Raw genomic sequence first — 25,000 nt, forward strand, 5'->3', positions numbered from 1 at the left:
GAAATACAGGCTACCACTTGGCCCCAAATCAACTCCATTTTACACTGACTTGGACGATATTGATCTCAAAACAACGCTAGGACGCCCAGAAACGCTGCAGACATCGCTAGGTGAGTGGCCAATTCATAATTAATGCCAGGAAATGGCTCCAGGTTCAAAAAAACCGAAATTCTCCTTTAAATGCTATCGTTTCCAGTTTCCTGTAGCCTTTCTGTGCCACAATCTAGCTTGTGTTCTTTATGCAAATATTAGTTATAATTCTATTTACGTTCACCATCACTTCATTTAACCCAATGGAAGTTTGCAAGTTGCTTGCTGGCAAGACAGGACCAGTGACAGTGCAGTGTCATAGCAGCCACCAATTACAGCCTCAGTACTGTAGAAACTATTGAAAAACCCAAATATATTTCTTCCAGGCTGAAGAGCTAGATCACCTCCCACACTGGCTGGTAGAACTGACAGAGTTACCTGCCACTGACAATTTCTACCCACATTTGGTCGGTGTTAATTTTAGTCCCTGTTCATATCAGTGAAGGAGTACATGAGTTTGTATGTTATATATATCTGTCTGTCTGTATGTACACAGGTCTGTTTTCTTGAATGTGAATACACTGTCTGGCTCCTGGAGAGCAGCACAAAGACACACGGCAGAGAATCCTTTACATGAGGTCTACTTGAGTCTATCTTTCTGCCCAGGCCCAGGAGAGCCTGGGTGGGCTGAGGACCACCAGGACAGGGTTAACCGAGGCCTGTGCCTGTCTGAAGCCATGGAAATGCTACAGCAGAGGGTGGAGAGATAGTCCATTGTGAGTAGTTGTTCTTCCCCTCAAATGAGGTTATTTTTTTTTTTACAATTATTATTTCTTGCCTTTATTAGATAGGACAGTAGGCAGACAGGAAAGGTGGGGAGAGAGAGAGGGGGGGGGGGTGACATGCAGCATAGGACCTCGGATCAGATTGGAAACCCGGGTCGGCTGCGTGAGGGACTTAACACTTTGTGGTATGTGCTCTACCAGGCGAGCCACCAAGACGCCCCGAATGAGGTTCTTCTGATCCTTGGTCCTCTCAGTTCGTCCGTCCGTCTGTCTGTCTGTCTGTCTGTGTGTCTGTCTGTCTGTCTGTCTGTGTGTCTGTCTGTCTGTCTGTCTGTCTGTGTGTCTGTGTGTCTGTGTGTCTGTGTGTCTGTCTGTCTGTCTGTCTGTGTGTCTGTCTGTCTGTCTGTCTGTCTGTGTGTCTGCCTGCCTGTCTGTCTGTCTGTGTGTCTGTGTGTCTGTCTGTCTGTCTGTCTGTCTGTCTGTCTGTCTGTCTGCCTGTCTGTCTGTCTGTCTGTCTGTCTGTCTGTCTGTCCGTCTGTCTGTCTGTCTGTGCATGTGTGGTATTCTGCTGGCTGATGCGTCACCCTCTCCGTGCTTCTCACAGAGTAGCCTTGATACTTTCTCTGAACTGCTTATGTCCAGCTCAGCTGTCTGCCCTGCCTTCATATCTTTCCCCTTCCCATCCTCCCTGAGTCTCTCCTATCATCTGTTTCTCCAGCAGAGTCACTTCTTCCACGCAGCTGTTGTTTGCTATGAACGCTGTCTGTCTGCCACACCTCAGTCCAAACAGAGCAGAACTCCATCCCCACTAAGCACCGCTTTGAACCTGAACAAGTTGGCCAACGTGTCCTCAATCGATTCCGCTGTTATTGGGAAAATGTGTGTATAAAGGGAAATTGAATCAGTTAAAGCTGTGGGGAAAAGCCCATTGCACAATGCACTCTGTGTGTGTGTGTGTGTGTGTGTGTGTGTGTGTGTGTGTGTGTGTGTGTGTGTGTGTGTGTGTGTGCGTGTGCGCGCGCGTGTGTGTGTGTGCGCGCGTAAAAAATGGCAACAGGATTTGTATGAGACTCTCTAATGCAAACAGAAATGTTTTTAAGCTTCACTTCAGACACATTAGCATGTAAATGGTAAATGGCCTGCATTTATATAGCGCTTTTATCCAAAGCGCTTTACAATCAGTAGATAGTCTACATTCACCCATTCATACACCGATGGCGGCAGGCTGCCACGCAGGGTGCCTACACACCATCGGGAGCAAGGAGGGTTAAGTGTCTTGCCCAAGGACACAACGACAGCAGCTGGGAGGGAGCGGGGATCGTACCGCCAACCCTTGCGTCATTGGCCGACCCGCTCTACCTCCTGAGCTAAAGCCGCCGCATGTTTATTGGTGGTAATAATGTGTTGTGGCAGATAGATGGATGGACAGAGTTGCAGGCACAAGCAAACAGTAATGCATACATACACTAACTATTAACTAACTGTGCATATACACCTGGGCGATATTAGAAAATGTGTGTTGGCAAGAGATTACATACATAACGCGTGAGTAGACTTGATTTCGCCCCCAGGTGGCGCGAGTGAGGCGGGAATTCTGCAGTGCGAATGACGCGATATATCGCCTCATCGCCCATTCGCTCAAGTTGAAATTTGTAAACTTTGGCGAATAATTTGCACGGACAAACTCACGCGATTGAAGCTTTTTGTTCTCTCTCACCTTGGTGTGAACACACAGCACAGTAAGAAAGAAAACACAGACATAGAGACACACCCTAAGCTAATTAGAGTCTGAAACGCTCTCAAATTTCTCAATGAAGAAATGCAGGCATAATAGGACCCTATTCAGTGTGCTTCCTTCCCGTGGTGTGTGTATATGTGTGTATATATGTGTGTGTGTGTGTGTGTGTGTGTGTGTGTGTGTGTGTGTGTGTGTGTGCGTGCGCGCGCGCGTGTATAAACAGGATGTAATGCGTAAAATACCTCCTCCATCCCTGCCTGCCCTATAATAAGCCTAGGAGTACACCAATAAAAACTCTAACCACTTTTCAGCAGTTCAGTTGACAAGTAGTAGAATATTTCCTCTGTGTAGAGGAGTGATTCAGCTCTTAACTGGCCACTGGAAAGAGGCTGTTGTTGTTACAGCACCGCTGCCCACCCAACAGCCCAAGTGGCCAAGGCACCAAACCCCTAACCGCTCCACCGCAGCACCAGTGGCTCCTGCATGGCATTCCTGGCTTTCAGGGGGAAGCTAAGCAGGTCTGGCCTAGGATTCTCCTCGGATGGAGGGAGACTGGTGCTAGAAGTGGTGTTGGAGGACCAGTAATAATCTCCTCAATGCCGCAGGGCAGAGACAGGGACTCTGTCCTGTGAGCGAGCACCGTCAGTGCGTTAAACAGAGGTCCTGACTCTCTGTGGTCAATAAAGATCCAAACACAGACACTCTTCGCAAGAGTAGGGGTGTAACCCTGCTGCCCTGGGGGGGGTGTATCCCCGATGCCCTGGGGGGTGTATCCCCGATGCCCTGGGGGGGTGTATCCCCGATGCCCTGGGGGGTGTATCCCGATGCCCTGGGGGGTGTAACCCTGCTGCCCTGGGGGGGGGGGTGTATCCCCGATGCCCTGGGGGGGTGTATCCCCGATGCCCTGGGGGGTGTATCCCCGGTGCCCTGGGGGGTGTATCCCCGGTGCCCTGGGGGGTGTATCCCCGATGCCCTGGGGGGTGTATCCCCGATGCCCTGGGGGGTGTATCCCTGATGCCCTGGGGGGTGAATCCCGGGGGGTGTATCCCCGATGCCCTGGGGGGTGTAACCCTGCTGCCCTGGGGGGTGTATCCCCGATGCTCTGGGGGGTGTATCCCCGATGCCCTGGGGGGTGTATCCCCGATGCCTTGGGGGGTGTATCCCCGGTGCCCTAGCTAAATTCGCACCCTTGTTACTTAATTGGCACGTTCAGTCCTCAACTCTCTCTGGCTGCCGTGCATCACCCAGGTGGGTGCTACACATAGGTGGTGGACGAGCTGAGTGTCCCCCCCCCCCCCCCTCCTTGATATGTGAAGCACTTTGAGTATCTAGAAAGGTGCTATATATATGTAATCAATTATAATTTTATTATAATTTTATTATTATTATTATTATTATTATTACCCTGCACCCTAAGGATGTATGAGGTACACCTGGAACAAAAAGACAATTTTATGTAACGCACTTTGAATATACAAATACACTTGCAAATATATACAAATACACTTGCCTTATGTAAAAGGCCTAATGAAGCTCTGCTCTACATTTGTCCCATTGAGCTTATTTGCATGACTGGAGCAACGGCTGTGTTGTGTTGTGTTCAAGATGGCCAGCGCACTGGAGGGTATGTTCAGATTCAGATTCAGATTCATTTATTTAGAAGATGGGACATTGCACATTAATGGACAGTACAGCCGTACAGTAAATATGCCAGGTTTTAGCCCAAGGGCTAGTTTCCACCTGTAGTCCCATGACAGGTTGATGCAATCTTGAAAAGAAAAAAAAATTAATAATACAAAAAATGAATAGTATAAAAGGTTAGTAAAACACAAGGTGAGTAAAACACACAGAGCATGCAGCAAAACATGACAGACAATATGCTAAAAATGATCACATTGTTGGTTTGATCTGAGCCACAATTTCAATTGGCCTTTAAAGGTGGCGAGACTAGGGCATTCTCTAATAAAGAGAGGTAGATTATTCCAGAGGGTGCTTCCCATGTAGGATAAGGTCCTCTGGCTAAAGCAAGTTTTTCTAAAGGGGACCTCACAGACCTTGTTTGTAATGGCCCGAGTGACACGGGTCGAGTTGGCGGTCGAACGATATTTGATGAAGTCAGCCAGAGGAGGCGGCGCCAGTCCATGTAGAACTTTGTATATTAAACAGGCAGAGGTGAAATTTCTAAAGTTCTCAAAACTTAGCATGTCATATTTACGTATGACATGACAGTGGTGATGAGAAAAGGGTTTTTTATCTAGTATTTTCAGGGCTTTTTTATAAAGTAATTCGGCTGGTTTGAGAGTAGTTACTCCTGTCAACGACCAGCTATTTACCGTAAATTCCGGACTATAAGCCGCACCGGTGTATAAGCCGCACCTGCAAAGTTGACTATTTTTTTCTTATATAAGCCGCACCGGACTATAAGCCGCGGGTGTTTTAATGGTATTTTTTTTAATTTTTTTTATTGTGTTTTAATGTTTAATTACCATATGTAAGGGTTCATGCACAGAGGGGATTGTCGGGAAAGAGATGGCTGTTTGAGGAAGCTCCCATTTATTAACATTTCAACAAAACAACATAACACAACACCACCTGTGTTGTTTTTTACAGTGCACACAGTGTCATACAGTGTGGTGAAAAGAGGGCAAGAGAGGAAATTAAAACTTATTATAGTTATATAGGATTTATAGTTAGAAAGAGTGCTAAAAAAGAGAGATTTTTTTTTTTTTTTTTTTTTGAAAAAATCCATAGATAAGCCGCACCGTTATATAAGCCGCAGGGGCCAAAAAAGCCCAAAAAACGGGAAAAAAGGTGCGGCTTATAGTCCGGAATTTACGGTATACAATAATTCAGATGCGAGAGGATCATCGAGTGTAAAAATAAAAACGCAGCGTCTGTGGACAGACAGCTCCTTATTTGTCTGAAGTTATACAAGTGGAATTTAATTTTTTTGGAGATCATTTTGATGTGGTTGCTGAACGGTAACTTCATGTGTTGTGTTAGTTACCTCTCAGAAAGCTGTCTGATCTGGGGTATGCCCATGTTGTGTTGTGTTAGTTACCTCTCAGAAAGCTGTCTGATCTGGGGTATGCCCATGTTGTGTTGTGTTAGTTACCTCTCAGAAAGCTGTCTGATCTGGGGTATGCCCATGTTGTGTTGTGTTAGTTACCTCTCAGAAAGCTGTCTGATCTGGGGTATGCCCATGTTGTGTTGTGTTAGTTACCTCTCAGAAAGCTGTCTGATCTGGGGTATGCCCATGTTGTGTTGTGTTAGTTACCTGTCAGAAAGCTGTCTGATCTGGGGTATGTCCATGTTGTGTTGTGTTAGTTACCTCTCAGAAAGCTTTCTGATCTGGGGTATGTCCATGTTGTGTTGTGTTAGTTACCTCTCAGAAAGCTGTCTGATCTGGGGTATGTCCATGTTGTGTTGTGTTAGTTACCTCTCAGAAAGCTGTCTGATCTGGGGTATGTCCATGTTGTGTTGTGTTAGTTACCTCTGAGAAAGCTGTCTGATCTGGGGTATGCCCATGTTGTGTTGTGTTAGTTACCTCTGAGAGAGCTGTCTGATCTGGGGTATGTCCATGTTGTGTTGTGTTATTTACCTCTCAGAAGTCTGTCTGATCTGGGGTATGTCCATGTTGTGTTGTGTTAGTTACCTCTCAGAAAGCTGTCTGATCTGGGGTATGCCCATGTTGTGTTGTGTTACTTAGCTCTCAGAAAGCTGTCTGATCTGGGGTATGCCCATGTTGTGTTGTGTTAGTTACCTCTCAGAAAGCTGTCTGATCTGGGGTATGCCCATGTTGTGTTGTGTTAGTTACCTCTCAGAAAGCTGTCTGATCTGGGGTATGTCCATGTTGTGTTGTGTTAGTCACCTCTCAGAAAGCTGTCTGATCTGGGGTATGCCCATGTTGTGTTGTGTTAGTTACCTCTCAGAAAGCTGTCTGATCTGGGGTATGCCCATGTTGTGTTGTGTTAGTTACCTCTCAGAAAGCTGTCTGATCTGGGGTATGCCCATGTTGTGTTGTGTTAGTTACCTCTCAGAAAGCTGTCTGATCTGGGGTATGTCCATGTTGTGTTGTGTTAGTTACCTCTGAGAAAGCTGTCTGATCTGGGGTATGCCCATGTTGTGTTGTGTTAGTTACCTCTGAGAGAGCTGTCTGATCTGGGGTATGTCCATGTTGTGTTGTGTTATTTACCTCTCAGAAGTCTGTCTGATCTGGGGTATGCCCATGTTGTGTTGTGTTAGTTACCTCTCAGAAAGCTGTCTGATCTGGGGTATGTCCATGTTGTGTTGTGTTAGTTACCTCTCAGAAAGCTGTCTGATCTGGGGTATGCCCATGTTGTGTTGTGTTAGTTACCTCTCAGAAAGCTGTCTGATCTGGGGTATGCCCATGTTGTGTTGTGTTAGCTACCTCTCAGAAAGCTGTCTGATCTGGGGTATGTCCATGTTGTGTTGTGTTAGTTACCTCTCAGAAAGCTGTCTGATCTGGGGTATGCCCATGTTGTGTTGTGTTAGCTACCTCTCAGAAAGCTGTCTGATCTGGGGTATGTCCATGTTGTGTTGTGTTAAGTTACCTCTCAGAAAGCTGTCTGATCTGGGGTATGTCCATGTTGTGTTGTGTTAGTTACCTCTCAGAAAGCTGTCTGATCTGGGGTATGCCCATGTTGTGTTGTGTTAGTTACCTCTCAGAAAGCTGTCTGATCTGGGGTATGTCCATGTTGTGTTGTGTTAGTTACCTCTCAGAAAGCTGTCTGATCTGGGGTATGCCCATGTTGTGTTGTGTTAGCTACCTCTCAGAAAGCTGTCTGATCTGGGGTATGTCCATGTTGTGTTGTGTTAAGTTACCTCTCAGAAAGCTGTCTGATCTGGGGTATGTCCATTAGGGCTGTGGCGATTCACTTATCTCCCGATTCGATACTATCACGATTCTTGGGTGCCGATTCGATTTATATTGCGATTCTTAAGTATTGCGATTCTACGATTATTGCGATTCGATATTACGATTTATTGCGATTTTTGTTTTTGTTTTTGTTTTTCTTTTCTTTTTTCAGTTTGTTTGCTTTTTTACACTAGATTAGAACATGGGAAAAGTTGAATCATACACTAGAGACTGTATATTATATATCATGAGTAGGGCTGGGCGATATAGTTAAAAACAGGGGTGGACTGGGATCATAATTCAGGCCGGGCATTAGATACCAAGCAGGCCAGGCCGATATGGGCCAACGCGCGTGAAATTTGGGCCGTTTGAAGCCAGATTTGGGCCGTTTGAAGTCCAATTTTACAATGAGATGCACCCACTTTAACCCTGAAGTGTAATTATTACTTCCGACTAACTAATAAAGTAATAAAACCACTAGTAAACCAGTAGGCGGCGCCTGGCCTGCTGTTCAGTGAGTGGCCTTACTGCAAGCACCCAAAAAAAAAAAAAAAAAAAAAAAAAAAAAAAAAAAATTATTTGCGATTATCGATTCTGGAATAAAAATCGTGACATTAAAAATCGCGATACTTAGGTGAATCGATTTTTTCCCCCACCCCTAATGTCCATGTTGTGTTGTGTTAGTTACCTCTCAGAAAGCTGTCTGATCTGGGGTATGTCCATGTTGTGTTGTGTTAAGTTACCTCTCAGAAAGCTGTCTGATCTGGGGTATGTCCATGTTGTGTTGTGTTAGTTACCTCTCAGAAAGCTGTCTGATCTGGGGTATGCCCATGTTGTGTTGTGTTAGTTACCTCTCAGAAAGCTGTCTGATCTGGGGTATGTCCATGTTGTGTTGTGTTAGTTACCTCTCAGAAAGCTGTCTGATCTGGGGTATGCCCATGTTGTGTTGTGTTAGCTACCTCTCAGAAAGCTGTCTGATCTGGGGTATGCCCATGTTGTGTTGTGTTACTTAGCTCTCAGAAAGCTGTCTGATCTGGGGTATGCCCATGTTGTGTTGTGTTAGTTACCTCTCAGAAAGCTGTCTGATCTGGGGTATGCCCATGTTGTGTTGTGTTAGTTACCTCTCAGAAAGCTGTCTGATCTGGGGTATGTCCATGTTGTGTTGTGTTAGTCACCTCTCAGAAAGCTGTCTGATCTGGGGTATGCCCATGTTGTGTTGTGTTAGTTACCTCTCAGAAAGCTGTCTGATCTGGGGTATGCCCATGTTGTGTTGTGTTAGTTACCTCTCAGAAAGCTGTCTGATCTGGGGTATGCCCATGTTGTGTTGTGTTAGTTACCTCTCAGAAAGCTGTCTGATCTGGGGTATGTCCATGTTGTGTTGTGTTAGTTACCTCTGAGAAAGCTGTCTGATCTGGGGTATGCCCATGTTGTGTTGTGTTAGTTACCTCTGAGAGAGCTGTCTGATCTGGGGTATGTCCATGTTGTGTTGTGTTATTTACCTCTCAGAAGTCTGTCTGATCTGGGGTATGCCCATGTTGTGTTGTGTTAGTTACCTCTCAGAAAGCTGTCTGATCTGGGGTATGTCCATGTTGTGTTGTGTTAGTTACCTCTCAGAAAGCTGTCTGATCTGGGGTATGCCCATGTTGTGTTGTGTTAGTTACCTCTCAGAAAGCTGTCTGATCTGGGGTATGCCCATGTTGTGTTGTGTTAGCTACCTCTCAGAAAGCTGTCTGATCTGGGGTATGTCCATGTTGTGTTGTGTTAGTTACCTCTCAGAAAGCTGTCTGATCTGGGGTATGCCCATGTTGTGTTGTGTTAGCTACCTCTCAGAAAGCTGTCTGATCTGGGGTATGTCCATGTTGTGTTGTGTTAAGTTACCTCTCAGAAAGCTGTCTGATCTGGGGTATGTCCATGTTGTGTTGTGTTAGTTACCTCTCAGAAAGCTGTCTGATCTGGGGTATGCCCATGTTGTGTTGTGTTAGTTACCTCTCAGAAAGCTGTCTGATCTGGGGTATGTCCATGTTGTGTTGTGTTAGTTACCTCTCAGAAAGCTGTCTGATCTGGGGTATGCCCATGTTGTGTTGTGTTAGCTACCTCTCAGAAAGCTGTCTGATCTGGGGTATGTCCATGTTGTGTTGTGTTAAGTTACCTCTCAGAAAGCTGTCTGATCTGGGGTATGTCCATTAGGGCTGTGGCGATTCACTTATCTCCCGATTCGATACTATCACGATTCTTGGGTGCCGATTCGATTTATATTGCGATTCTTAAGTATTGCGATTCTACGATTATTGCGATTCGATATTACGATTTATTGCGATTTTTGTTTTTGTTTTTGTTTTTCTTTTCTTTTTTCAGTTTGTTTGCTTTTTTACACTAGATTAGAACATGGGAAAAGTTGAATCATACACTAGAGACTGTATATTATATATCATGAGTAGGGCTGGGCGATATAGTTAAAAACAGGGGTGGACTGGGATCATAATTCAGGCCGGGCATTAGATACCAAGCAGGCCAGGCCGATATGGGCCAACGCGCGTGAAATTTGGGCCGTTTGAAGCCAGATTTGGGCCGTTTGAAGTCCAATTTTACAATGAGATGCACCCACTTTAACCCTGAAGTGTAATTATTACTTCCGACTAACTAATAAAGTAATAAAACCACTAGTAAACCAGTAGGCGGCGCCTGGCCTGCTGTTCAGTGAGTGGCCTTACTGCAAGCACCCAAAAAAAAAAAAAAAAAAAAAAAAAAAAAAAAAAAAATTATTTGCGATTATCGATTCTGGAATAAAAATCGTGACATTAAAAATCGCGATACTTAGGTGAATCGATTTTTTCCCCCACCCCTAATGTCCATGTTGTGTTGTGTTAGTTACCTCTCAGAAAGCTGTCTGATCTGGGGTATGTCCATGTTGTGTTGTGTTAAGTTACCTCTCAGAAAGCTGTCTGATCTGGGGTATGTCCATGTTGTGTTGTGTTAGTTACCTCTCAGAAAGCTGTCTGATCTGGGGTATGCCCATGTACTTGTGGAAATGTTCCAGCACGTTGACCACGCCCTGCAGCAGGTTGGCCACCTCACCATACTGCCTCTTCCTGGTCATGGCTCTGAAAAACACATTGGGATTGTCTCCATTATTTCCACATCATCACTATTCAATAGAAGAAAGACCTGAGATACAGTTAAGAGGTAAATCCAAAGCTTCTGTCATCACAGAGCTTTCTGTCCTGTGTCTCCCTCAGTCTACCACGTCTAAATAAACGTGCACTAAAACATAAACAGACGAGGATATAGATAGCACAGGTTTAAATGATTTTGCAGCTTGCAAAGACTGCGTAGTATGTCATTATTTTGTACCCCCTCCTTGCGCAACAAGGTTACCCTGAACGAGAGCATTATGTTGGGAGGAATTCTTTGCTGGTTTTAGTTTGAGATCAGAATGCTGCATCAAATAAAGCAGCTTTTACCTCCAGGCAGCATACTTTGTCGACATCATAACTGTCTGTAACGCAATAAAACTATCATGCAACCGCTGATTTGTGGCTTACATTACGGTTTGATGTAGCACCTGCCTTGCGTCGGCAGCAGCTAAATGCTCTACCTATATCCTAGACTCACAGATGAATAAAAACACTTGTGTTTATCTCTGAGCTATAGGAGTTTATTGCCTACATTTAAAATACTTTCTTCCGTTTTGCCGAAAGCCAGTTTTTACGGTTTAAAGCGAGTCTTTGTGTTGCAATAATGCGAGTATATAATACCCACTCTAGGGAGTCCACGCCGCCTGCCAGCATGTGCAGGTGGTTGAGCGTGGTGATGGAGGTGGTGAGGTGGCGCTTGGCGTGGTCCAGCTGCTTTATGTCCCTGGTAATCTCCTTGACCTGTCCAAGAAGAGGAGCCAGACAGGCAGGGAGGGTGAATGAGAAGGTGGAGGACGAGAGCGTATGGAGAAAATGAGTGGAGAGTGATGGAAGAAAAAAAGGAGAAAGGGGCATGGAGAGAGGTGGAGAAGTTGGAGGATGGATGGATGGATGGATGGATGGAGCATCACGAGGTAGAGGCAGATGAAGAGATGGAGAGCAAGATGAAAAGAGAGGAGGAAAAAGACACACCCTTTGGTTTGAGAAATAATTGTTTAAACATGCCTCTTGAGGGAGGGGACGGACTACTGTTCCCCTCATTCACTTTACCAGTACCCACCCAGCCCACTGTCCTTCCTGTGAACCCCCCGACACACACGGACGCACGCACCCATGCACACACACGCCACACACACACATACACACACACACACACACACACACACACACACACACACGCACACACACACGCACACACACACGCACACACACACACACACACACACACACACACACACACACACGCACACACACACACACACAGAACAAACACACATGTGGAAGGTACATTACCTCTACTTAAAATAACATTCTCCCCCGCTGTCCGCTATAGCAACAAAAGGAATATGTGGATTGTGTCTGCCTTGTGCTAGGGTCAAATCCCTGGTATGCTTCAGACCTGCTAGCTTTCAGTGTGTGTGTGTGGGCATGTGTGCGTGTGTGTGTGTGTGTGTGTGTGTGTGTGTGTGTGTGTGTGTGTGTGTGTTGAGTGTGTGTGCGTCGCATACCATTTGTTCAGACTTCTCGGCCTTGTCCTTGATGTCTTTGATTTTGCCGAAGAGCTGCTGGATGGCTATCTGGGCCTCCTCCAATGCCTGTCCAACACAAACACAAGCACATGAGGACAGATCAAGTCAAATAAATACAGTGGGAGAAGATGGAAACCAATGACCAATTTGAGCGTGGTGATCTGTGTCTTTTGAAATGGGCAACGTGTCAGATGTCCGAACAGGCCTGAAAATGTGGAGGAGAAAACAGAATGATAGTTCTCTCACATTGTGTTCAGAGCGGGTTTTCATCGTTGGCATGGGTCCAACTCCATGTAAAAAAAAAAAGATCCTGCAGATGGCCGTTCCCAACTCCGGAATAGGAGCCATGTCAAATTCAAACTAATTGGATGGCTAATTGAGAAGCTAGTTAGGTATGTGATGGGTGATGGGTCTTCAGTTGACATACAGGCAGTAGGTTAAGCTCTACATAAAGGCTGTCACTATAATGGATAAAGGAGATCATTAGCAGGTTTAACAGCCTATAAAGCCAGGCGAGATTAAATCACATGAGACAGTTTCATTCACAGATAGCTGAAGTGCTATTCTAATATTGCTCTATCATCTGACACGCCAGCTGCTCTTTGATGCCAGGGTAATTGGCTTCACTTGGCTCAATGCTGTGGCAGCAGTGCAGACACAAGTTTGACTGTCCTGCATGCACGCACACACACACACACGCACGCACACACACACACACACACAGACACACGCACACACACTCACATGCGTGTGCACACACACACAAGGAATGCTAACAGCCGGCACCAGCTGTGCAAGGAATTTACCACTTTTACAAGCACCTCTCAGACACACAAGTAGACACCGGGAGAGCAAACACAGAAATAAAGAAAAGTCACACACTCTCTCACACACACACATGCACGCACACACACACACACACACACACTAATTCAGCTTGCTTTGACAGCAGAGGATTCCTCTTCCTTCCTAGAAGCCGTGAGAGAGCTCTGCACCACCGTGCATGGTGGAAGTGTTGTGTTGTCCTAGAGCTCTGCACGGTGGACGTGTTGTGTTGTCTTAGAGCTCTGCACGGTGGACGTGTTGTGTTGTCTCAGAGCTCTGCACGGTGGACGTGTTGTGTTGTCTCAGAGCTCTGCACGGTGGACGTGTTGTGTTGTCTTAGAGCTCTGCACGGTGGACGTGTTGTGTTGTCTCAGAGCTCTGCACGGTGGACGTGTTGTGTTGTCTTAGAGCTCTGCACGGTGGACGTGTTGTGTTGTCTTAGAGCTCTGCACGGTGGACGTGTTGTGTTGTCTTAGAGCTCTGCACGGTGGACGTGTTGTGTTGTCTTAGAGCTCTGCACGGTGGACGTGTTGTGTTGTCTTAGAGCTCTGCACGGTGGACGTGTTGTGTTGTCTTAGAGCTCTGCACGGTGGACGTGTTGTGTTGTCTTAGAGCTCTGCACGGTGGACGTGTTGTGTTGTCTTAGAGCTCTGCACGGTGGACATGTTGTGTTGTCTCAGAGCTCTGCACGGTGGACGTGTTGTGTTGTCTTAGAGCTCTGCACGGTGGACGTGTGGAGGAGGAGCCAGGCATCAAGGTCAAGGAGAGAGCAGACCACATGAGCCTGTTGTGCCCTGCCCTCCTAAATGATTTCCATGCTACATTCTTAGCTAACCTAAAAGCTCATTTTCATAGCAGTCATTTATAGATTGTAATGTGGACAGCAGGGTCTTTCCGGAGGGGACAGACAGGAGGGGACAGACAGGGGGGGACAGACAGGGGGGGACAGACAGGGGGGAGGACAGAGCTACTTAAGCTATTCAGCAACTGTTTGGGTCGGTGACATTGGTGAAAAAGTCTTAACAGAACAACCAATTATTGCATCCTCCTTCCTCCCCCCCCCCCTAATGCAATCAGTCGTTTGATTGGATAAATGAATTGGATAACTGAAGTCAGGTGATGTGAGCACTCTTTTAGAGAGGTGCCCTGGAGGCCATCTGAGGCACACACACACCACACACACACAGGCAGCACAGACTGAGGTGCCCTGGAGGCCATATGAGGCACACACACACACACACACACTGCACACACACAGGCAGCACAGACTGAGGTGCCCTGGAGGCCATCTGAGGCACACACACACACACCGCACACAGGCAGCACAGCCGGAGGTGCCCTGGAGGCCATATGAGGCACACACACAGGCAGCACAGCCTGAGATGCCCTGGAGGCCATCTGAGGCACGCACACACACACACACAGGCAGCACAGCCTGAGGTGCCCTGGAGGCCATATGAGGCACACACACACACCGCACACAGGCAGCAGAGCCTGAGGTGCCCTGGAGGCCATATGAGGCACACACACACACACCGCACACAGGCAGCAGAGCCTGAGGTGCCCTGGAGGCCATATGAGGCACACACCGCACACAGGCAGCAGAGCCTGAGGTGCCCTGGAGGCCATATGAGGCACACACACACACCGCACACAGGCAGCAGAGCCTGAGGTGCCCTGGAGGCCATATGAGGCACACACACACACCGCACACAGGCAGCAGAGCCTGAGGTGCCCTGGAGGCCATATGAGGCACACACACACCGCACACAGGCAGCAGAGCCTGAGGTGCCCTGGAGGCCATATGAGGCACACACACACACCGCACACAGGCAGCAGAGCCTGAGGTGCCCTGGAGGCCATCTGAGGCACACGCGCACACACACACACACCGCACACAGGCAGCAGAGCCTGAGGTGCCCTGGAGGCCATCTGAGGCACACACACACACTGCACACAGGCAGCAGAGCCTGAGGTGCCCTGGAGGCCATCTGAGGCACACACAGGCAGCACAGACTGAGGTACCCTGGAGGCCATCTGAGGCACACACACACACCGCACACAGGCAGCAGAGCCTGAGGTGCCCTGGAGGCCATCTGAGGCACACGCGCACACACACACACACACACACACACCGCACACAGGCAGCAGAGCCTGAGGTGCCCTGGAGGCCATCTGAGGCACACACACACCGCACACAGGCAGCACAGCCTGAGGTGCCCTGGAGGACATATGAGGCACACACACACACACCGCACACAGGCAGCAGAGCCTGAGGTGCCCTGGAGGCCATCTGAGGCACACGCGCACACACACACACACACACACCGCACACAGGCAGCAGAGCCTGAGGTGCCCTGGAGGCCATCTGAGGCACACACACACACAGCACACAGGCAGCAGAGCCTGAGGTGCCCTGGAAGCCATCTGAGGCACGCACACACACACACCACACACAGGCAGCACAGCCTGAGGTGCCCTGGAGGCCATCTGAGGCACACACACACCACACACACACACACACACACACCACACACAGGCAGCACAGACTGAGGTGCCCTGGAGGCCATCTGAGGCACACACACACACACACCGCACACAGGCAGCAGAGCCTGAGGTACCCTGGAGACCATCTGAGGCACACACACACACCGCACACAGGCAGCAGAGCCTGAGGTACCCTGGAGACCATCTGAGGCACACACACACACACACCACACACAGGCAGCACAGCCTGAGGTGCCCTGGAGGCCATCTGAGGCGCACACACACACACACACACACACCACACACAGGCAGCAGAGCCTGGACCCTCCAAGGTTGCAATTGTCGCTCACACCAGGGCTGAGCTGAGCCCGTCTGGCTTTCTGCCTACTGCTCATTTCCTGCATTTAAGAGAGACCACTGCCCAGCAGGGCCTCCATGCCTGAGATGCTATCTGTTCTCTCACTCACACACACACACACACACACACACACACACACACACACACACACACACACACACACACACACACACACACACACACGCCAACAGAAATAGGTTCCACAGCACATATAGACTCTATGGGATGCCCCCCTAAATGTACACATAAGCCATGGTCTCTGCAGCGCTCTCTGGACTCCAGGGCTTATTTAATGCTATGTTAAGGCCCCAAACACAATCAATCACATCAACCTATCAAAGATGCTTTTCAAACTTGGAAGCTTGACCTTGTACATTGTTGCATGTAAACATCAAGAATGTGTTACCATGTGTTTTTCTAGAGGCAGACAGTTAAGAGTTATCGCGTTAATCAGTTCATCCTTGAGTGCAAGTCGACGTTTGAGGCAAATTTGATGAAATTCCGTCAAGGCGTTCCTGAGATATTGCGTTAATGAACTTGGGAATTGCGTTCGTGAGGTCACAGTGACCTTGAACTTTGACCTTTGACCACCAAAATCGAATCAGTTCATCCTTGAGTGCAAGTCGACGTTTGAGGCAAATTTGATTAAACTCCATCAAGATATCGCGTTAACGAACATTGGACGGACGTATGTACGTAGGACGGACAACCCGGATCCATAATGCCTCTGGCCTGGCTATCGCCGGCGGAGGCATAATAAAATCAGTCTCAATGCTTAGCCTCAACAAGACAGTGTACATCTACTGTGTAAACCTGCACCGTTTACTTCACAACCTGGCTGAGGTGTTTTTAAGAAAGCAGAATAGTGTTAAACACTGATTGAAAAACTAAAAAGGATTAGACGGAAACTGAGAGAGAGAACGAGACAGAACAGATCCGCAGACAGAGCACTGAGAAGATGAAGGCACTGAAACTAAAACAAGCTGTGAACAACCCTTCCTGAGTTCATATTAAATATTTACACTAGATCGTTTCTTTAGGAAGACCCCCACCTCCACACACACCCCCGCGCACGCACACGCACACACACACACACACACACACACACACACACACACACACACACACACACACACACACACACACACAATGTCCCTCTCAAAACCAAAACCAAGTGGACATCCATCTGTGCACCAAAAATGATATACACATCTACAAGAACACACTCACTCTGGTCATGGGAGGAGTCAGCAGTCTGAGTATTTGGGGGCATACCGTGTGTCTGATTGTGAGAATGTGTACATGTGTACTGTGCGCGCACACGTGTGTGTGTGTGTGTGTGTGTGTGTGTGTGTGTGTGTGTGTGTGTGTGTGTCTGGGCAATAAGGTTAACAACAATTAGGGGTGCACCGATCACGTTTTTTGCCACCGATCACCGATCGCCTATAGGAAATATCTGCCCAACCGATCATCGACCGATCACCGATTACCGATCACCGATCACCGATATATAAACTCCTCAAAAAAAGTTTGGAAACTTTATTTCGGTCGATTATTTCTCCCCTTTAATAATACCAATTGGCATTGTATTTTATATCGTTGGAAAGCCTGATTAGTGATAGGGCTTTTTTTTATTTATTTATTTATTTATATCTTTTTTTAATATAAAAAAATATCGGCAATCAGCCGAAATATCGGCAATCAGCCGATCGCATATTTGAGGTCAAAATCGGCCGATACAGATTGCTTGCCGATCGATCGGTGCACCTCTAACAACATAAAGTAATGGCACGGTGAAGGACTGGCAGTAATTGATAACAAATGTTTTGTCTCTCCTTAATGAGTTTCTCCAACCCAGGCTTCTCTACACGCAATCTAGACTCATACCAAAAGGCTGTTACCCCTTTCATTTTCATAAAAAAATAAAAAAAATAAAAAACGATACTGATAGATTGTTTGCTGCCCTAATTTATGCTCAAATAAAGTCTTTCCTGGCACCATGATATTGAGCTCAGCTGACTGAAGATTGGGCTGCGGAGCAGGTGTGTACCATGTCTGATGTGGTTATCCACGTAGCCATGGCAACGGGCCGGTCCAGAACAGAATACAGTGGCAGCTGCTTGGTAGGACACGCAGTCAGCTGGCAGAACACAGCCAGATACAGATATTGTGTGTGTGTGTGTGTGTGTGTGTGTGTGTGTGCGTCTGCCAACCAAGAGACTCCTCAAATCAGCCTTCCTCTCCCAAGCAGGAAGACAGTAAATCTTAAATCTATGTAGTCAAGTCAAGTTTATTTGTATAGCACATTTCATACACAGAGGCAATTCAAAGTGCTTCACATAAAATGGTTGACAGGAAAAGAAAAGAAAAGAAGAGAGTAAAATGGACATTTAAAAGCATCACAACAAAACTTTAAAAAAAGAGTATAAAAAGTGCATTAACTCATTCTCTGCCAGGGTCATTTCGGTCTGTGTGCTCCCAGTGCCAGGATTTTGAGCATATTTCCTGATCTTCCAGGACCCACAGAATATTCTGTGCTAGGAATAAAATTACACAACATATCTCACAATAAAGCAGAGACTCTATTCTTACCCCTTGTAAAAAACTGAAACTCTACCATGTTTCCTTGTTTAGTTACAAGCAGTGGAAGTTAGCTTGTTTTCACTAAAAATGCCCTCCTTCGGAAGGGAAATATGTCAAAAGAGGTTTTTAGTGAAGGACACCGTTTCAAGCAGAACTCTCTTTTGAGCCTTTTATTTTTTGCCTCAGTGACACATCAGACATATACAGTATTTGTTTTCCCCAAAAAATAAAAATAAAAATAAAAATAAGTTTTTACTGACTTTTACTTCCTGGAACTTATTTACCAGATCGATAAGACTGGACGGACCAAATTCTCTCTCTCTCTCTCTCTCTCTCTCTCTCTCTCTCTCTCTCTCTCTCTCTCTCTCTCTCTCTCTCTCTCTCTCTCTCTCTCTCTCTCTCTCTCTCTCTCTCTCTCTCTCTCTCTCTCTCTCTCTCTCTCTCTCTCGCAGCTGATCAATGGCCGCAAATGCTGCTCAATGCACAAATGGCCGCTCATGATCGTCGGACTCTGTTTCGGACTCTGTTTACTGCTAAATGGGTGACTATACTATAAATACTAAACGTGATTTAGCGGGTTCCTTTCATCAGTTTGACTTGAAACAATGTCACAGGCTGGGAAAGGGTCTGATCTAATGTAAACAAGCAAAACATGAAAGTACGTCCGAGTACGTCCTTGGCACAGAACGCCATTGTTAAAAGTACGTCCGAGTACGTCTTTGGCAGAGAATGAGTTAAGCAACTTCATTAAGCACACAGGAAAATAAACGAAAAGAAGAAATAAAATGGACATTTAAAAGCATCACAACAAAACTTAAAAAAAAAAGAGTATAAAAAGTGCAATAAGCAACAGGCGCGGCAGTTGCAGAAAGAGCTAAAACTTATAGAGGACTCATTGGGTTTGCATAGTAGCTGTCAGCAGTTAAAAGCGACGGTAAACATAAAAGTCTTTAGTCTATTTTTAAAAGTAAGTAAGGTTGGGGCAGATCTGAGGTCTTCAGGCAATTTGTTCCAGCTAGCAGAAGCATAGTGGGTAAATGCAGCCTTCCCGTGATTTGATTTGATCCTAGGGACAGTTAATAAGCTGGACCCTGTTGACCTAAGAGTTCTAGACGGTTCGTAGCGTGGGAGCAATTCAGCTATGTATTTTGGGCCTAGGCCATTAAGTGATTTATAGACTAATAACAGTATTTTAAAATCTATTCTCTGACACACTGGCAACCAGTGTAAGGACTTAAGAACTGGAGTGATATGATCAGCTTTCTTAGTCTTCGTTAGAACTCTAGCAGCAGCATTCTCAATGAGTTGAAGTTGCCTAAGTTCTTTTTTGGAGAGACCAGAAAAAAGGCTATTGCAGTAGTCTAACCTACTATAAATGAAGGCGTGAATTCGTTTTTCTAGATCCTGTCTGGACATGTATCCCCTAATTCTTGCTATATTTTTAAGATGATAAAAAGCAGATTTTCTAATTGACTTAATGTAGCCTGATAGCAGACTGAATTGTCAACTTGTTACACTCCATTTCATTCTTCAGTCTGACATTGCTTTCACTCTAACCGATTTATTATTTAATAATAATAATAATAATAATAATAATAATAATAATAATAATAATAATAATAATAATAATTGTTTTATCTCAATTATCTTGTTTTCATAATTGTGGGAATACAAAATTGTAATTGAGATTAAAATCCGATAAATTGAGTAGCCCTAATCACAGATTAAAAAACAACAACACACCAGCATGTTAGCAGTAACACTACCCCCCCCTGGCCCGACGCACACACCAACATATCAGTTGCATTAGCCCCCTGCAGTCTGGCCTCCAGCCACATCTCCCCCCACACAGCCCTGCAATATGACTGCCTGACTGGCTGACTGACTGGTTGGCTGGCTGACTGGCTGGTTGATTGGCTGGCTGACTGGCTGACTGACTGACTGACTGACTGACTGACTGACTGGCTGGCTGACTTGACTGGCTAGCTGGCTCGCCACAGAACAAACAGCAGAGAAATCATTCCCCAGACCTCCTCCACTCTCTCTCTCTCCTCATATCATTCCCTCTCCTGGCTCTCCATCAACTTTACCATCTTGAATTCCAACCCGTACATTGCACTGAGCTCAGAGAGGGAGCCGAGTCAACAGAGAAATGTCGACACAGTCTACGGTAGTTTTACTTGATTTCTTTTGCCCCCTTTATCCTGCGTCTCAATCACCATCTTGAAATGAACACCTCTCCATCTTTTCCGTCTGCAGAAAGCATTTTCCCTCTGGAAAATCTGGAATGGCTTTGTGGTGTTGGAAACACAAACTGAAATTATTGTGTGTGTGTGTGTGTGTGTGTGTGTGTGTGTGTGTGTGTGTGTGTGCGCGCGCGACTGTGTAATGTTATTGGTCTGGAGGGGGAGTTAGAGCGTTTCCGCTAGCAAACGGTAGCTAGCTGGGAAAGACAGGACCACCAGACCAAACGCTCCCGACGACAACACACACCTAATCAACTCAGCTGGTGATGGTTAGAGCATATGCAGCAGCAGCAGCAGCAGCAGCAGCAGCAGCAGCGCCCCCATCAGGTGTCACGTTCCCTTTAAACCAGCACTCCCTGACAGAGCGAGGACCTGGACTAAATCAGGACGGGCTTCTCTTCTGACGCGCTCCCACAAAAAGAAAAGAAAAGCCAAGACTCAAAAGCCTGGGTTTAAAAGGAATCTTAGTATTTACGTACCCCCCCCCCCCCCCCCCCCGACGTGTTTTCCGTAAAAAGGAACAGTTCGAGCAGTGGGGATGAATCTGAGTCATCTTGTCCTTTTCCATGGCAGTTGTGTGGAGAGAGGAAAGAGCAGGCGAGGGAGAGGAACATATTTTTCTAGGTCGGGGGCGACCAATCAGTGGCACTCTTTTAACTTTAGGGGAAGGATGCTACTTTTTCAACACTAAATAGGCCTGATGGTGTCTATGTAATGTGTGTGTGTGTGTGTGTGTGTGTGTGTGTGTGTGTGTGTGTGTGTGTGTGTGTGTGTCCATCTTGGCCTATGAGGGCATGCTGTGTATGACCCGATCAAGGCGTATTTTGATTGATCTGCAACACGATGCGCGATCAAATCCCTGTCCATGTATTTATTTAATTTCTCTAGTCTAGCTCCATTTACGCTGTCATAATTGGCACCAATTGCCGTTCTGAATATAGTAACAATGACAAAGACTATTAAAGATCAAAGAAATCCAGGCATGCTATATAGGCTACATAATTATTCTTTTCATGTTTGGTTTGGTTTAAAGCTGGACTCATGTCGTCAGCCTCGACTTGGGGCGTTGCCGACAGCAGCTATACCTACAGTATATCTATATACTCGAACGCCAGCTTGACGAGGGAGTCCAGGGGAGTCCCCAGCAAAATGAGTAGATTGTGTGATTTCACTAGGACTTAAATGACCAGAAGCCCAAGGAGAGAATGTAGTGCATATACTTGGTAATAGCTTCCCAGTGGTTCCCACAGGATTTTGAGTTGTTGTGGTGGTGGTGGTGGGGGGGGGGGTGGGGTGGACCGCAGGCTATCATGCTAACACCAGGATCAAATAGGGCGCAGCATTAGCGAACTAGAGCTATTTACGGCCTTCTTGCACACATAGAAAAATGTGACAGTTCTCAAATAGACAGAAGGTGGGCGAATCATTGCTTTTTCCCCCCATGCCCATCTCAGCTTGTCTTTTCATGAGCTGCAGCTCAACTCACCTGTCTGCCATCCTGGCCCACGTTGGTCTGGCCTCTCACCACCGTCCTGATGTTGTCATCTAGACGCCTGCCAGCATGACACAGAGTGGCACTCAGTCACATTGTGGGTAAAAACAAGACAAGGAAAACAGAAGTGCTGTCAAGCCTCAATAATCTACTCACCGAATCTTCAGCCGGATCTTGCTCACCACATCATCAATATTGGCCAAAGACTGAGGAAGAAATACAAGGACAAGAAAGACATCATGAAGCAAATTAAATACCCGACTTATCTAAAGTTTCTCTTGCTGCTTATGCAGTTGAAAAATCACAATAATTTGATTTAAATATTCAAAAAATGTTGTATTGTCTGTTGCCACTGTGGGAGGCCTATGAGGGTAGATTACTACATTCTAGCCACTTCTGTGGTCACCAACCAACCAACAAATTACACGATTAGCTCAATTATACACACCCCTTGTGTGTCACACACCTATTTGATTATCCCACACATAAACCCTAATGAGGTGCAAATCCATGCATACTATGAAGCCCCACTCATACAGCACTGTCACTGACGAGCACAACCCAAAGGGTTACAGTGCCCCCCCATGGAGAAAAGGGTACATCAACATTTTTCTTGTGATGATAGGCAGCAACGCTTCCGGTCAGTACAATCATTTTTCATCCGTACACAGACAAATAGCTGTTGCCTTGTAATCTATATTCAGCCTATGAGAAAAACAACATTTAATTAATTCTGAGTGATATTCACATTTGTCCAGAAAAAGGAGAACAGTTCTAAATGGAAGGAACCCAAAACGGCAGGTCATCATGACAAATACTCACATGTAGCTGGATAGGCATTCACCTCAGTATTACTATCAGACACTGACTGGACTGATACTAAAACTAACATTTAAAACAGATAGTGTTTTATGAACACTAAACCTAAGGTGGAATTAAAACCACAATATGAGCAAAAACAAACTGAAACGTAAAAGCAATGCAAGAAAACAGTTATTGTGCCTCTGGTGACCAGTGATTAAAAATGTGGGCGGCAGTAGTTACCACTGTCGCCTCACAGCAAGAAGGTCGTGGGTTCGAATCTTGTTCCTTTGAGAAGGAAGTGGTGGAGGGGAAAAATAAGGAGAACCCGCACTAAATGGGTGATATGCAGCAGGAGGTGTCAATGGACTTTCCCAAAGGGATGTCGTCATGAAAATATCTGTGTTTTGGAATTATCAGATGAGATGACGTTGGAAAATGAGCAGAGCTTTTTTTTTGTGCCCCCCCCGCCCCCCCCTCTCTTCTCTCCTGCGCTGTGCCCCTAGTACTCGCTACCCCTGACCAGCCAACCAGAGTGATTTCTCTCACCAACGCCCCGACGAAAAGCCACCGCCAAAGCAGACTAGGCCAGACATGGCCGGCGGTCGACTTGGTGTGTCACTCTGGGGCTTTAGGAGATGGTGGTGACAGATGTATCAGGTGACAGGTGTGTCTGTGTGTGACCAAAGGCTCCAGGTCCAGGAGCATTTGAGCTGATGATCAGTGGGGCTTACCTGCTCGGTGGGGAACAGCGTGTTGATGTATTCCACAGCATTGAAATCTGCTCTGTCCAGTGGGTCCTGGCTGGGGAAAACCTGGTACACAAAACAAAACACATTACATCGGTATGCCTGTAACGTAGGTTTGGCTTACACCGGCTTTGATATGTGATGAGTGGGTGGCAGTTCATATGGCTTGAAAGCATCCAAACTGATGCCTTGCAATCATGCACGTTATGGCAACCATTCCGCACACACAGCCGTAACGTACAGTACAGTATAACATAACGTACTTATGATTCGTGTGCCATTGAACCTCCACGACCATCGACGAAGGGCAAATGGTAAAGACAGGTTCGCATGCTAACGTTAGCCATGATTTCCAGCTGACGCTATTTCACACGCTTGAAGCTGTTTGACAAGCTGACATTTATCTCTATAAGCTCAACACGGCCAATGTAACGTAAACTTGATAAAAACGTCCAGCTGTGTCACATCCAGTAAGCGTACAGTCTGTGAGTGATGTGGCTAGCGTTAGCTAACAGCTAACTGTTTAGTTGTGCTTAGCGACACACAACAAGCATGTTTCCTAAACCGCAAAGGGAAAAAATAATTACCTGTTCAATGGCTAATTGCACCTCTGGGGTGAGGTGCAAAATCGCCTCAAAATCCTCAGCAAATTCCAGTTCTTCATCGTCCATCATTGTCAAAACAAAACCAAAGAGGAGCTCTCGAACATACCACTTCCTGGTGAGGAGGCTTCTGGGATAGATACGCGATGCTTTCAGGTGCAGTCGGAACAGGATGGAAATCGTGCGCACAGGTTGGGCGCCACATGAGCGACCCAATAAAGTGTCAACAACGGTATGTATTCTATGTAAATGTATGTTGTTGTTGTTGTTGTTGTTGTTGCTGTTGTTGTTGCATCATGTGTATTTTTCACTCTTTATGTTGTAGTTGTCACACATTTGTTTTGTCAATTTGTTTTAATTAATAGGCTACATGAATGATATGCCTGATGTGCATTGTTCTTCTCTTCTTTCTGCCTCTGCAGCAGAAAGGCTAGACTAGTTATTTGACACCTGATTTCTAGAATAAAACCGCTACCCAACTTTCTTTTTTTTGTTCGAGTCGACTGACAGGTTAGTGCGAAAAGTTGCTGCTGCTGCAACCTGCACGCCTGTGGTCCCTTGGAGTGGGAGCTGTGTTCACATTCTTGGCATGAAGTCAAGCTCAGTCGCCTTGGCCCCTCCTCTGTTTGTGGTGTTCTAGCAAGTAGCCAAGGTCGGGACAGTGTCCAGTTAAGAGTGGCAGCTGTTTGGGGATAACAACATCTGTCTGGCTTCTTGAGAGCAGGATCTCCAGTGTGCAATAATAGAGTGGTTTGCAGCTGA

The 25,000-nt window shown here is 46.4% G+C and overlaps 1 protein-coding gene across 3 annotated transcripts in view; it reads right to left on the reverse strand.

The window, feature by feature from the left end:
- The window catches only part of vps53 (VPS53 subunit of GARP complex), a 48,914-nt gene extending 24,582 nt beyond the window's left edge, over positions 1 to 24,332 (reverse strand). For all 3 annotated transcript variants that reach the window (XM_083637156.1, XM_083637155.1, XM_083637154.1), the window contains exons 1-7: positions 24,224 to 24,332; positions 23,622 to 23,702; positions 22,243 to 22,292; positions 22,081 to 22,147; positions 12,075 to 12,161; positions 11,192 to 11,307; positions 10,414 to 10,533 (exon numbers count right to left, since the gene is read on the reverse strand). In XM_083637156.1, the coding sequence (XP_083493282.1) occupies positions 10,414 to 10,533; positions 11,192 to 11,307; positions 12,075 to 12,161; positions 22,081 to 22,147; positions 22,243 to 22,292; positions 23,622 to 23,702; positions 24,224 to 24,310 (608 nt within the window). In that variant the 5' untranslated portion in view covers positions 24,311 to 24,332. The remainder of the gene's footprint in view (positions 1 to 10,413; positions 10,534 to 11,191; positions 11,308 to 12,074; positions 12,162 to 22,080; positions 22,148 to 22,242; positions 22,293 to 23,621; positions 23,703 to 24,223) is intronic.
- Positions 24,333 to 25,000: the final 668 nt, after the last annotated feature.

This window comes from Poromitra crassiceps (assembly GCF_964638095.1).
Source record: "Poromitra crassiceps genome assembly, chromosome: 5".
Lineage (NCBI taxonomy): Eukaryota > Metazoa > Chordata > Actinopteri > Beryciformes > Melamphaidae > Poromitra > Poromitra crassiceps.